Source organism: Grammomys surdaster, unplaced genomic scaffold (genome assembly GCF_004785775.1).
Source record: "Grammomys surdaster isolate TR1022 unplaced genomic scaffold, NIH_TR_1.0 213, whole genome shotgun sequence".
NCBI classification, from domain to species: Eukaryota; Metazoa; Chordata; class Mammalia; order Rodentia; family Muridae; genus Grammomys; species Grammomys surdaster.
Genome location: NW_021604658.1, coordinates 1170874 through 1185563, shown reverse-complemented (window position 1 = coordinate 1185563; position 14690 = coordinate 1170874). Strand labels below are relative to the sequence as shown.

Here is a 14690-nt window from a genome sequence, read left to right as displayed (position 1 = left end):
TAACACTCAGGCAGTGTGGCACCCTCATACAGTCCCCTGTGGAGTGTTCTTTAGTTAGTTAATTTTTGCTGATACAAATTCTTTTCTCACACTAAAAATTTTTGTCTTGGAGTGATCTATTTAAAAAACCTTTTTAAATGCAAAGTAGCCCAGCTGAGTTCTTCTGTTGCCATACTTCCCCTTGGGAGAGGTTCATTTTGGATCCTGGTTTAAGTGCTTTCAGGGTACTTTTGTTAGTGGAAGTCTTGTGTGACCCTGACATAACCTCTGTCCAATAGATGTGACTTCAACTCTGAGGGAGACGAGTGTGTCAGGTGTACATTTTTCTGAATTGGAAGAATCTTTGTGCCTTTGCACAAGGCTTGCCATGAGCCTGAAAGCAAGTCCCACTTTACCACACTCTGCACAGAGGAACACTGGAGACAGCTAGCACTGAGTGGGCTGAGGAGAGCAGGCATGGACTGCCACTCTGCACCAGCCCTGGCTTCCCCTCTGATTTACAGGTAGAGGTTTTCCTAAGCTGGTTCATGGACTTTGAGTACCAGAGTACAGATTTTGGTACAGAGTACAGACCTGATGTGAGTACTGGTCACAGAGAGGTTACTATGGTCAGGAAACCTCCATAACCTTCCTCTGTGGCAAACCAGGGCACTGAGAGGTTGGGGGAGATCCACTGCCTTATGCTGTCTATGCTAGGCCTTTGGAGACAAACTTTAAAGATGTGAAGTCTTGTCATGTGTGGTGCAGGTAGAAGTCAGTCATATGCCTTCAGGAAGAGCATTGCAAGCCCCTGAGATATGCTGAGAAGGGACCCATAGCTGAACTTCACTAACTGGTTTCTGCTCTTGGCAAGGACAGGGGGGTCTCAACAATAAATAGTCAGCTGGTAGAGGCCCAAGAAAAGTGGCATGGCTGTGTTTGTTGCCACTTCCAAGAGGATTTTCCTTCCAGGTTAACTCTGGCACTGACCCTTATAAGTCCAGGCTATTGCATTTTTCTGTGTAACTGACTTTCTTTTATTGCAAACATGATGGCAACATTAGCATTTAGAATTATTGGTTCCTTTGCAAAAACAAACAAAAAAATCCCAACAAAGTCTTAGTAGGAACAGCAGCGTCATCCTCTCCCCCAGAATAAACCTTATGTTTTCTACATGTATAAAGCTGCTGGTTAACCAGAAGGGACCCTTCGATGATGAGCACTGTGTACTGAACGTATTATTGTCTTACATCTGGAGTTTAAGAAATGTACAAATGTAAGCCCGTCTTGTAAAGTGCTTTGTCAACATCGCAGCCATGTTGCTCCTGAGGTGCCTTGGTATAATAGAATTCCTACAGGCAATTTGTCTTCGGCTTGCCATTTTTGTGTATGGGTATGCAACTTACATTCCACATGCAGGCATGTTCCCCACTCTCCTGATGGCAGTCCTGACACCACCCCCAGCCCACGAGGTTTCTTAAAGCTTTCATGCCTCCTGTGCTGTGTTATTCAATAGAGTCGGGCACTGGTCTTGATGAGATACTGTGCTGCAGCTTGCACAGCATTGAGAGCTCATCTGCTCGTGACCTCAGGAAACACTGTCCTTACAGCATTTTCTGTTAGGTAAGAACTTTAGGCAAGAATGGTTAAAATACAGATGTTTTCTCTGAGGTTTCTTATCTCCTAAGAAGACACAGGTTATTCTGACAGGTGAAACAAGTCTGGGCAGATATGCAACACTGATCTAATCAGCAGAACAAGAGCCCCGCTCTAACTGGTGCTACCTTTTACCAGCATCATTAAGGGCTCCCATTACTCTTTTATTAGCCGCTCCTTCTCTTCCTTATCAGATTACTGAGCAAACATAACTCACGGCAGTGATTTGATCTCTGTTAAAGAGGATTACAGCTTTGCATTAACTGGGATTGACATAGTTTATAATTCACTTGTTGATACTCAGGAGAGTGTTGCCACGTGTCTGACCTCCCCTGGTAGTGCTGAGGGGAAAGGATCCCCATAGATCATCATTAAAGATGGTGTCCCGCACAGACAGGAGAGCCATAGCAGAGAGGACAAAGGAACACTCTCAAGTTCAAGCCTAAGACTTGGTTCAAACTCAAACCTGGGTTGAAAATAAAGCATTACGGCTATGTCTTTGTTTTTCTTGTTTGGTGCTGTTGGCCTCTCACACTAGAGAATTTGAACTGTCAAATTGAAGTTGGTTCCAAGCAGGAGAGAGTGATAGAGCTGCATTTTCTGAATTGGACTGAGGACGTGAAGCAGAGAAATCCTTCGAAGTCTGGCTTTGTGGCTGTGGTTTTTCATTTCTGCAGCCAGATCCTCAATACTTCCTCATAATTTAAAATTCTCTCTTCCTCTCAAAGGGTATTGCATGTTTAATAAAGTGGTTCTAGATTTTTTTTCCTTAAGGATTTGTTTTAAAGTTATTATAAGATTCTAAATGTAACATCTGACAGATACTGCTTTAATCACAGCTAAAGTAGCTTGCAAGTATGGAACTAAGCTTTCAACCTTTCTCTTGATTGGCCATCCACACATATTATTAAAGTTTCCCATGATGATCCTCAGCTGACATCAGATTGCTAAGATACAGATCATTTTTGTTTCTCTGTGATGCCCTTATTTGCTCTGGTTTTTTCCACCTGGTTCTGATTAGGAGGGAAATGGCAGTGAGGGACACGATCATCTCACCTCGTTGTGATCAACAGTGGATGGCAATGAGGGACAGTGTCCTTCCACTCACTGAGCACCTTGTCAGACCTGCACCAGCCTTCATCAGAAGGTAGTAGAATGGTTAGGGAGTAAATAACTTGCTCAAGTTAAAAGTTGTGAACTAGAGTGTCCCAGTGTGTAGCTGCTGACCCCTGCTGCTGCTTCTGGAGAGTTTGTGGGAATAATGCAGTATCTCAACCAAAAGAAAGTTTTAGCTTGCCTAGAGTAAATCTTTTCTCTTCTGGAAAGGGACATTTTCTATATAGGAAAGCTTTGCTCACTGGCTCTTTGCATTTTGGTATGAATCACTGAATTTCCCAAACCTGCCCTGTGGTTATTCTGTCTGGTGCGGGTGCAAAGGGCCTAGACCACGTAATAAGCTTCGACTCCAGTCCCTCACATGCTGTTCATTTGCTCCACAGTTCTGCTTGCATGGGGACCTGTCGCTTTGTCCCCGTCCTTAGAGTGCCGGTTCCTCTTCCATAAAAGTGGAAAATGGAGAGGACAGAAAAGTTCATCTAGCACTTGCTTTTTCTTTTGTTTTTCTTCCTCTCTCTTTTTTAACATTTATTTTGTTTTGTGTGTATTCATGCATACACCCTGGTATATATGGAGGTCAGAGGACCACTTACGGGAGTTGGTTCTTTCCGTCTAGCATGTGGATTCCAGGAACCAAACTCAGGTCATCAGGTCTGAAGCCTGGTGCCTCTACCAGCTGAGCCATCTTAACAGCTCTGCTCTTGTCTTTTACAAAGAATTATTTTTGAGTGTATTTTATGTAGACAAGTACATACATATCTGGATTTTTTTTTTTAAAACTTTGTATTGTAAACATTTTGGTGCCCTTGGTGGGTTTGTTGTTGTTGTTGTTGTTGCGTACTATACAGTAACAAAATTCATTACAAGGCCTTTTTATTGTGGGACATTTCCACTGCATCTGTACTGTGTTTGTGTTTGGTGTCTTCCCTCCTTCCATCACAGAAGCTGTCTCCACATCCTGAAGTTCCCTCTGACTTCTGTTCATGCCCTCAGAGCTTTGGTTAATACACCATGTTGTTCAGTGCTGTCCCGGCTCCCTCGTGTGACCTTCCCATGTGATTGTCGCAGAGGCTGCGTCACTCTGCACAGCTCCACACTCACCTTCCTTGATTCCCTGGAAGCAACCCATTCTTCCTTCCCTGTTGAATAAACTGCTTGCCTGCGCTCCTATTTCCTCGGCACCTATTAAAGCAGTATGGTGTCATCCAGTGTGGGACTGCCTTCAGAGCACATTCCCACGCCCTGCAATGTCCTTCCCTGTGGGGACATGCAGTCACCTGAGATCCAGCAGTTTGCCTTTCCTCAGCCCTTCTCAGTGGCAGCTCTTTCTCTCTGAACCCATTGTCATAATGGTGTCTAGTGCAGTTCAGGACAGCAGGTAACTAGAGGCTCTTTCCTGGTAAGAATGTTGACTCCTAGTGTAAGAGAGCAGCTGTGCTTGTGCTGTGGTCAAGGCCTTAGCCCCAGAACAGTGGTGTTGATCTTCATTGTATTCTGCCTATTCTAAAAGCATTTTTGTAACACAGATAGCATTTGCAAGACAACCTAGATAAGGCCTTCCGAGTCTCTGTCAGCACTCTCCAAGTCAGAGGGCTTGGCCAGGATTCCTGAGTATGAGTGTGATTGAGTGTGTCCTCGTGCCCATCTGTGGTGTGGCTCTGAGGTAGCTCTCTATGTACCTTAGTGAAGACAGGCCGTTCTCCTTGTTTACCTTTGCTTTGTTTTGATTTTTAGAATGAAATGAAGTGCCTTTTACCATGTTTGTTTCTAGGGAGGACTGTTTTTAGATATTATTTAAATAAATGGAATTTGTGTTGTCACAATTTTTGTATGCCCTGTTGCTTTTTCTGGGCATCATTCCTCTCTTTGTATCAGCTCAAAAGTAGTATAGCTTTCTTCCTAATGTGATGCCTGTGATGCCTGCTCTCACAGTTCTATTCACAGGGCCAGTAAGGTGAGTTTTGAGAACAGCCCTATACGATGGACTCCATAGAAACCTCTCCGGTCTGACTGATTCCTTCATCACACCCTTCTCTTCTCCCACAGCACCCTAGACATCTGTATCTCAGATTGTCCACCACCATGTCACTTTCTAAATATGTCCCCATTCTAGAACACTACACAACCACCTGGCCATGTTATTCATAGCTTACAGCCAGGGTGGAAAAATTGTTCTGAGATGAGGGGTACACTACTGGGAATCTCTGACACCCAGCCTTTGTTTAGAGGGTGTTTGAGTCATTTTTACTTGGATGAACCTAGGGGAAAGATCCAAAACCACTAATTTTTCTACTACTTCTTGAATTTTGTATTCTTCTGTTGGTTTTTCTCTTGACCATCTTGGCTGCAGTTTTTATACCAGGTTGGGTGTTCTGGTGGCCTCCTACAAACTGCTGGTTATTGTGGAAACAGGCTCTGATGGCTAGTAAAAGCTTTTAGAATTCTCATGTAAAAAGAAAACAGTAGAATGCATTTGTTTGTATATCACTGAAGGCATAACAAACCTGGTCAGCTCCTGTTATTTTTATGTTGACATGAAAAGGAAACATGAGAAAAGGAGCATCCATGTCCAGGAAGGTGTCACTAAGCACTCTTGGGATGAGGCCCTGAATGAGCCACAGCCACACCTTGTGTTGTATCCATGGCTTTCCTCTGGGAAGCAGAGCACTTTATAAACATTAACTCGTTTTACCCTCTGGGCAGCTCCACTTAAAAGGTAAATAAGGCTGAAGGTTCTTTCTTCTCCAATATAGATGAGGAATACCAGCCAGGGAGAGAAATGGCTTGAACAGAGGCTGGCTAGTCAGGGTCTAGATGGGAGCATGGTGTTGTCCTGGGCAGTTCTCCTGTCTGCTTCTTAGGGTAGTGGGGGCTGGGCCTTTGTATGGAGTGTGAAATGCTGCAAAGACGAGCAATTGTTCTTCAATGCTTTGTGCTCTTTTTAAGAAAGGAGAAATCAATACACATTTTCTCATACACACATATGGCAGCCGACTGCCTCTCCCGCAGCTCGATCCTGCAGGAGAAGATACAGTTATGCAAGCCAGCAAGACACACTGGCTTCCAAGGGAAGACATGAAAATTCCTCATCTTACACTTAGCAGTAAGCTCCCTAAAGCTAGTCATAAAACCGGCTGAGGCCAGCATGTCAGTGACTGCATTACTAGTTGGTCCAGCTGGAGTGGGAAGACAGCATGCTGTAGGGTGAAGGATTCTTTGGTGTGTTCTGAGAGGAGGTATTCTAGCATAGACTCTGCTCAGAATCTGGTTTATGGAGAAGTTCTTTGAGAGATACTGTTAGGAAATAAAAAGATGAAGGCAGCAATATATATCTTTTCAAGTTGTATCTGTATGTTCGTAAGGATAGTTATAGATCCGGGCATGGCAGTGTATGCCCATAGTATCAGTAGAATTATAGAGGCTGAGTCAGGAAAATCACTGTAAATTCAGTGAATTTATAGTAAAGGCCAGTCTGAACTACATAATGAGTTCCAGTTTGGCCACTGTAAACAGAAAGATAGGTTCAGTTAATAGAACAGCTTTGCATGGTAAGGAGGAATGCAGTTGGTTCCATCCAGGTTAGTAACTCTGGAGACTGTGAGTATCCTTCACACAGAAGAGACATGAGAATGAAAGCAAGTAAGTTATCCAGATGCAAGAGGAAGGCTGAGACTGGAGGGTAGAAGAGGAACCAAAAGACGACAGGCAAAGCAAGACATTGATTCATGGAGTTTGGCCAAGTGGGCCCTGGGCATCATGACAGCAGCCTAGCATGCTGGCTCATCCAAAGGGAAGCACAGCGTGTCTATCCCAGGCTCTCTGGCTGACATGAACTTCCTGGCTGGTTTCTCCATGTTCCCACCCCTTAGAAGTTGAGGTTCAGTTGAGTGAGAACTGTATCCTGTGCCTTGGGCCCTAGCACTGGTGTGAACACCCTGGTGTGAATGCCAGTGTGCCTGGGCACCAGCTTCACCTTCCCTTATATGTGAGTCACATCCTTAGTAGTGAAGCATCCTGGCTTATTATAGGAAGGGGCAGCTGTGTGAGCAGGAGCTTCATCTTCCTGAAGCCAGAAGTCATGAAACCATAAACAGAACAGTGGCCAACTCTGTTGCCAGGATCATGGTGGCCTGACGTTAATATTAAACATCTCGTGCAAGGCAGAGTGCCCTGTGCCCAGCTCCAGAATAAAAATAAATAAAAATAAGAGAAACTCCGGATAAAAAAAACAGTGAGGTAATTTGTCGTCTTTCCTTTGTGAGGCCGTTTGTCTTCCCTCACATCAAATCTGTTATAAAATAGTCAAACTGTGAAAGTAGAAATCATCCCAGAAATATGGAATACACACACAGGAACACACAGGAACAACAAGTAGCAGGTCTCTTTTTGTCTGAAGACACCCCCACCCCAACAAATCTAGTAAGATAAATTATTTTTCTTTAAAAGGATATGAAAGACTTCAAGCTAGTGGAAGGAATAGTAGAAGTTTTGAGTATTTTTTGTCCTTGTTAATGTGGAGTGAATTTATAACTAGCATGTAAGGAGAAAGCCTTTACAAATTTCCACCTTGTCCCTCTTCCCTCCTCTCCTTTTCCCATCTCTTCAGGTCCTTTGTTTGGGGCCTGAACCTGCTTCTTTAAACATTTATAAATCTTGAGTCTGTCTGATCTTTAGGTGACAGGCCAGAGGCCGCGTCACCAGCTGTAATTTAGAACTGTGGGGCCAAAGGCGTCTGCAGGGGTTTGAAGGACCCAGTTCTGACCTGACTGAAGGAGCACATTGGAATAGCCCTCCTCAAGTCTCCTTCAAGCTCTGGGAGGATGCTGATGAGAACAGACAGCCTGGGTAATTTATGGGCTCCTGGTCCCCTTTGAAATGAGTCATATATTGCCACCTTGTGGTGGAATGTCACATCTGCAGTTTGCTGTCTGGGATCATTTTTTGTATCCAGACGCTGATGATTAGTGATACTGAAGAAATTCTCTGGGTCAGGTAGTAGTTTGCTAGCTTGATCCATCAAGTAGTTCTCAGGATTTTTTTTTTTTTTAAGAGAAAAAAAGGCACACAGAAGTTGTCTTCTGTGGGAGGCTGCCCCATTCTTTTTGCTATTCCCTTTGTTTTAAGGTGTGTGGGTGTATGTATCTGTGTCTGTATGTCTTTATTTCTGGTTTGGGTTTGGCTTGGTGTGAAACCTGAGTAGATGAGAAAGAAAGTCTTTGAGCCACTTTTGTTAGTAGGTGAAAAGGAGAGTCTATATTGACTTCCTTAGTTGTACAAAGGAGTCATACATAAGCTTTCTGCCCTGTAAGTTGTGCTATTGAGAGCCAACTGTAAGGTGTCAAGATGGCCAGTTTTTCCTCATACCTGTGTGAAGGAGGCACTGCTTTGTGTTCTAGAAAGCATTTATGGAGAATGCAGTAGTCTTGCTGCTGAGAAAGCTGCCATTTTCTCAGGCCAAGATGGGAACTAGCTCTGACAACAGGTTGCAACCCTTGTATACCATTATAACTGCTACTGCTGGGCTTGCTTTTCCTGTTTGGATATTTAAGACGATAGTCAGATGTCTCTTGATTTTTTTTTTTTTTGTATCTCTAGAAAAGAAGAAGAAGCTGTGCATATCTGTTGCCCTCTGCTTTCTGATAGAGTGCAGGTGACTTACTGGAAGGGGATCCTTTATTTAGTTCCATTGGCACGTGCCAGGTGTTAACTGGGAAGCACCTCCCAGTAGGTATTTAGAATGCCAGAGCCTATTGATAGAGCAGAAGAGAGTGGAACTCCGATGTCTGTGTTCAGAAGGTAGGAGGCTAGCCCAGGATGTAGCTCAGTGTTACAGTACTTGCCTGAGAGTCCAAAGTGCTGATGCAGTCCTCTGTCCTGAATCACGTATTTGGACTATACCAGCAATGCTGTAATTGATACAATGCTGGGATTGGCACAGGTCTGAAGGCTGTACCTGGAAAGGCAAATTGGAGGCCTTGGGTTCAGCAGATTGCCAGGAAGAGTTGCAGAGGCAGTGGAGAGAGCTGAGGAGCTGGTCAGCCTGCCATGGGGCACAGCCATCCACCTGGCTTCTGGCCTGGCTCTGGGGACAAGCGTCAGTAGGTTACTCATAGAATGGCAGAGTCCAGTCCCTGTGGGTCTCTCTTAGGTGGAATAGTTGTTTGGACATGTGACTGAATGTGGTCACCTTTCTAATCTGACTTCTAATATTCCCTGGTGTCTTTGTTGTTGTTTATTTGTTTTTGTTTTTAGGATTTAAAAATGTGTATGAAATTTAAAAATGTGAATCCGCACCTGTGAGTGCAGGCGCCTGAAGAGGCCAGAGAGAGTATAAGATTCCCTGAAGCTAGGCTTATAGGCAGTTGTGAGCCACCCAAAGTGTGTGCTGGAAACTAAGGTTGGATTGTCTCCTAACAGCCAGCCTGGCTCTCCAGCCTCTTGCTGTGTCTTTGTAACCCTCAGCAGTGAAGCTCAGGCTGGCATTCAAACACTTACTAATTTATCATACTGTGTACTGTATTTGAGGCCAAGAATTACCCATGTCTGTATGTGTTTATAAGCTTCCAAAAGTACTAAGTAAATTGTTTTCAGAACACAAAAATGAAAGGTGTGGTCAGTGTGTGGTCAGGGTGCTGTAGGCACAGTGCACTTGTCTACACAGGAGCCAGTGCACTTGTATACACAAGCAGTCCCCACCCTGTCTACTTGGAGCCTTATGCAAGGTTTTAAACTTGATCTGGACTTTGCTCTGCATGACACTGGTGGTGTTGAAATTGTTAGTCTTCTGCCTGTGTGTGCTATCACTGTCCCTGCATCTTAAATGCATGTAGAGGGTCATAGGCTGCCACACGGTAGTGTGTAGTGTGTGTAGTGTAGGGTCTGCAGTGTGCAAAGAGGGAAGGTGAGCAAGGTGCTTTCCAAGTGTGCCGTGGGTATCTAGGGTTGCCTGGCCCTGAGATGACACAGAGGAACAACTTTCACATTACTTTAAGGCAATTATGTAGATAGACTTGGAACTGTTTTTCTCTTTTTCCTTCCATCCTTCCTTGCTTCTTTCCTATTTTAGACAGGCTCTATAGCCCAGGCTGGCCTTGAACTTGGGATCCACTTACCCCAGCCTCCTGTGAGATCACAGGCATGTGCCACTGTGCCTGGCTCACATTGTACCCTGACTCAGACTACTTTGTTGGAGAGTGCATTTGGAAGACATAAGGCTCCCACTTATAGAGACCTTGATGTAGTTTTAGATGGTGAGCAGGTTTTTCTGGGGATCTGTGGGTCAGCTGTGTTCTTTGTGCTGCCCACAGGAGCAGCCAGGTACAGCATGTGAGGGTTGGGGAGGAGGAGCATTGTCTTCCAGAGAGCAGATAGGAGAATTCAGACCCGGATGCCGCAAGCTACTGACCTAGCAAATTGAAAGCCCCTCACAGGCCATCTGCAGGTTTAATAAGCTGCATTCTACTATTTGCCCAAATAGCATGAAAGACAATGATGTGTGCTGCAGTCCTATGACTGCACACATGGAGTGCACACCATACACTAAAGGCCATGTAAATCCTCACCCACCAGTGCTGCTTGCATGTCTCACTGAACTGAGGGTCTTCTTCAGAACACACACTCAGTAAGACACACATGCTCACACATGCACATACACTCTGTCTTTACGGAAAATGGCTGCTACTGCATGACCATTTTTTTTTTCCAGAAACAGGGTTTATGACAATATAGTAAAAATATTAAATTAGAAAATGCCTCACTAAGGGTTATAAAACCTTACTACGCTAGAGATAGGTAATTATCCCCTCTGCAGCCTAAATGACAGTTTAAAAGAAATAAAAATGTTCATGTTCATTACTTGCTTTTGTACGTGTAATAAAGGGTGAGTTAAATTTTAATTCAAGGAAAAGCTCCTGCCATCGACCCTTCTATCCTGGGTCCAAGTCTCAGTAATTATTCTGTGGCCCGTTCTGTGTCATTTCAGCATTCATATGTGTTCTACATGGACGTTGCCACCAGCCATTGAGAGCAAGGGTGTGGGATAAGGCAGGGAGACGCTGCAGACCTTACATCCTGGTCTTCACTCGTGATGTGATCAGGAGTCTGATTTCAAACAATAGCTCACCAAGTTCACTGTGCAGAGCCTTACAGGGACAGCATCACAGGGCTCCATGTACACTGAAGGACTAGAGGGTCAGGATGGCCGACTCTGCTGTCTCACTTCTGGTGACTTTTCTTGCCAACTCTCACAAGTTGTCCTCTGACCTCCACATGTGACCAGGCATGAATGCACAATAGTAAACCAAATAAAAATGCCACCCCAGAATATATTACATGGCAACTTAAAATGTTTGGTGGGATGCCGGGCTTGTGTTGTTCTTCCTGCAGGGCTGGGCTCTGGGTTTGCCACAGTCATTTACTGTGTTCAAGGTTCAGTGTAACTGGAGCCCTGAGGGTTTTTTAGGGGTGGGTACTGCTCTAGATAAGGAGGGGCCTGACCCTCCTTGTGCTCTGGATCTCCGGGAGGGGTTCTACTGGGTGTCTCTAGAGCCGGAGTGGAAGGCATGGGAAGGAGACAGGGAATCACCGTGTTCCCTGACAGAGGGCTGGCTTTGCTTGCAGATGTTTACATTGGAATCATCCTTTCTTCACTCAACCTGTCTCCCTCTCTATTATATTTTAAGAACAGAAATAACTCGATTTCCCAGGCTACTTTGCTACAAGCAGCTGCATATGTTTGCCAGTTTTGCGCACTGAGTGTGAAATGATGTTCTCTTGAAATACAGGTTCAGTGTTTTTCTCTGCTCCTGACATGTAAGCCCTCAGTAGACAGTGACTGCTGCCTTTGGCCCGTGCACTGTGCTGCCATTGTGGAGCAGAGTGGAACCATTTGCTTGGGGGCAATGATGGCTCTTGGTGCAGGCCAGCAGGGCGAGGCTAGGACGGTTACAGCAGCCCTGTGCCCTGCGTCTCTCCTCAGCCAGTGTCACCCTAAAGTCACGCCGTCCTTTCTTGTCATGGCAGCTCTCTCCTTGTTTAATTGTGTTATTGAAATGCCTAAGGAGGCTGTGTTGGGAAACAGGCTACAGTGTGAGGAATGGAGATGGGCGGGTGCTGGGGAGCTGGAGGGGGCATGCGGTGTCCATTTGCATCTGGGCTGAGCCTTCACCTTTGTAGGGCTGGGCAGACACTTGGAGCTAGGGAAACAATGGGACTGTGTGGGCTCGGGGCTAGCTGGCAGCTTAGGATGAGGCTTCCAGCAAACTATTGTGACTACAAAATGCCTGTGAGACAGAGTCCCTTTGTTGTTTTCTGTCCACAGTTTCTTGGCCTGTGCGTTGGTCCCCATGTGACAGCACTTGCTTCTGCTGTTCATGATTTTTCCCTCCCTGCCTGCCGTTGCTTTGACATGTCCTAAGAGCTGGGGTTCCTATGTTAGTGTCTCTTACTCCATAGCTACAGCAGGATGAGTGCTGAAAAGCTGAGCCACCGTCATGGCACAGGCCTGTGTCCCAGCACTGATGGCAGAGGCCACAAGTTAAAGCCAAATAGAACCCTATTAGAGCAATACAAATCAAGAACAGTTGCAAAGATGGCTTCTGCCACATCAGGGTGGCTGCTAGGAGTCCTCAGACAGCAAGAACACCTTCAGAAACCCATGTTCTTAACGAGCTAGCAGGCTCAGGGCTAGATCTGAAGGTGTCAGTCTGTGGTATTCCTCTGGGATGTGGACCCTTGCTTCAGGTGTGGCCCCAGGGCTATCTCCTGGATCTTAGGGACTCTCATCTTGTGGGCCTGGCCTGATGGGACTGTGAGCCTCCTCCCACCACAAGGCAGCTCTGCTCTTCCCAACCATGGGAGAATGTGTTCTGAGCTTGGTTCTCCTGACAAGGCGGCTCCCCATCCAACTCAGCCCTTTGCCATTTCCTAGGCTGAGCTAAATGTGTCATGCAGACATAACAGCAATGTAGGCTGTAGTGATTATTTGCTGTATTTCTAAAAGAGACATTTTATTTTTATTATGTGTATGTGAGTTTATGCCTGAGGAGGGCATCAGATCCCTGAACTCACAGGTAGCTGTGAGCTACCTGGCGTGGCTGCAGGAAAACAAACCCTGGTTGTTTTTGTTTTGTTTTGTTTTGTTTTTTGAAGAACAGCAAGTGCTCTTAGCCCCCAAACCATCTCTCCAGTCTCCATCATTGTGTGTTTAATGTCCAAATTGAGCTGTAGAGTTGGGAATAGTGGTACACCCCTGTAATCCCAGCACTCGAAGGGCAGAGGCAGCAGATCCAGCATATGAAGCCAGTGTGTAAAAAATAATGAGACCTTAAAAAGTATGCTGGGGGCAGGCGGGTGACCCAGCTGAGAAAGCACTTGCTGTACAAAAAAAGGGCCTGTGTTTGATCTCTGTACCCACATAAAAAGCCAGGTAAGGGTACAGACTTAGAACCAGCACTGGAGAGGTGGAGGCAGGAGGATCCCTAGAGTACATTGGCCAACCAGCCATGCCAGAGAAGCCCTGTCTCAGGACACAAAATAGACAGTTCTAAGGAAAGTCCCCACCCCAGCCCACCCCCACATGACTCGTTTTATTTCATTGCTGTGTGCTGTATGAATCATATACTTGTGTACACTTATGTATCCAGGGTCAGACAACGGTCTCAGGAGGATGCCAGGCACCTTTCTCTTGCTGAACCTAGAATGCACGTTTTTTCTGGCCTGTCTAGCTATCCAGCAAGCCCCAGCGACCCTCCTGTTTCCACCCTTGCCCCCCCAACACTGAGGTACATCTAGCCTTTCACATGGGCACTGGACACCTGGATTCAGACTTGTATAGCAAGCATTTCACCCAGTGAACCGTCTCCTCAGCCCAGTAATGTTAATTTTTAAAATCCAACTTTAAAAATAAATTAGCAAATTAAATTATTTCTTAGACTGAGATTAGAGCAGAGGGTATGGGGGAGGGGAGGAGCCTGGCTCGGCTCTGAAGCTCCGCACACACGATCGTAATTGGGATCTTGTTGCTGGGTCATTTCCATTGTTTTTCAAGTACTGCCAAGTCCCAGAAAATGTATGAAAACTAAATTATATCCCCTACATCCCATGTCTGATTGAATCCTCTCGTTCTTGCCATTCTCATATATCCTATTAAAATATTCAATCTTGTTTTCTGACTTGAAGAGCCTGTCTGTAAAGGGCAAACTTAGAGAGAACTCATTCCCTGGAGACAGGGTATCCAGCCACACTGGACTATTTACATATTTCACTATGTGATTGGCTGTTTCTGGGTTTCTTCCTTCCCTTGTATTTGTGAATAAGTGCTCCGAGATGTGTTTCTTAATTACATGGCTGTGTTTTCAATTGAAGAAACAGATGAAGGTATTTCTCAGCTTCTTGGTTCCTTTTTAACCTTGAAAAGTTAAGCAGTGTGTTAACCAGTTTGCTTTATTTCCTAGGACCGAGTTGTATCGATCTCTTTTCGGCCAGCTCAACCATCCTGTTGCAGACCATGGGGAATGACAGACGAATCCTCTCACTCCAGACCCCAGCACAGGACTCACCTCCTGCTTCCAATAAATGATCAAAACTACAATAAATCTTTTTTTTTTTTAATCTGTTGTCACTGTCATCACTGTGAGTTCATGAGCTAGAGAAGGTGGTTTAGAGTTAAACTGCTAAAAGGATTTGTATTTTTCTAGTTACAGTCTCCTCATACACTGTAAAACGGCAGTTCTTGTCCATTCATCCCTGAATACACATTCAGGTGGTTTCCACATCTGGACTGTTGTGAGTTAATGGTGGGATCAGTTGACCTTCACCTCTGGTCTCTTTGGTACTTTCAGAGCTGCTGTGTCAAGCCGACCTGCTCTCCCTCCCTCCCTCCCTCCCTCCCTCCCGCCTGTGTGTGTGTGTATGCGTGTATGTGTGCGCGCATGCCTGCA

The 14690-nt window shown here is 45.3% G+C and overlaps 1 protein-coding gene across 1 annotated transcript in view; it reads left to right on the top strand.

Moving 5' to 3' along the window:
• The window catches only part of Aatf (apoptosis antagonizing transcription factor), a 91677-nt gene extending 77311 nt beyond the window's left edge, over window positions 1-14366 (top strand). Inside the window, exon 13 of the mRNA XM_028772454.1 lies at window positions 14205-14366. Coding sequence (XP_028628287.1) covers window positions 14205-14268 — 64 coding nt within the window. The 3' untranslated portion in view covers window positions 14269-14366. The remainder of the gene's footprint in view (window positions 1-14204) is intronic.
• The last annotated feature ends 324 nt before the right edge of the window (window positions 14367-14690 follow it).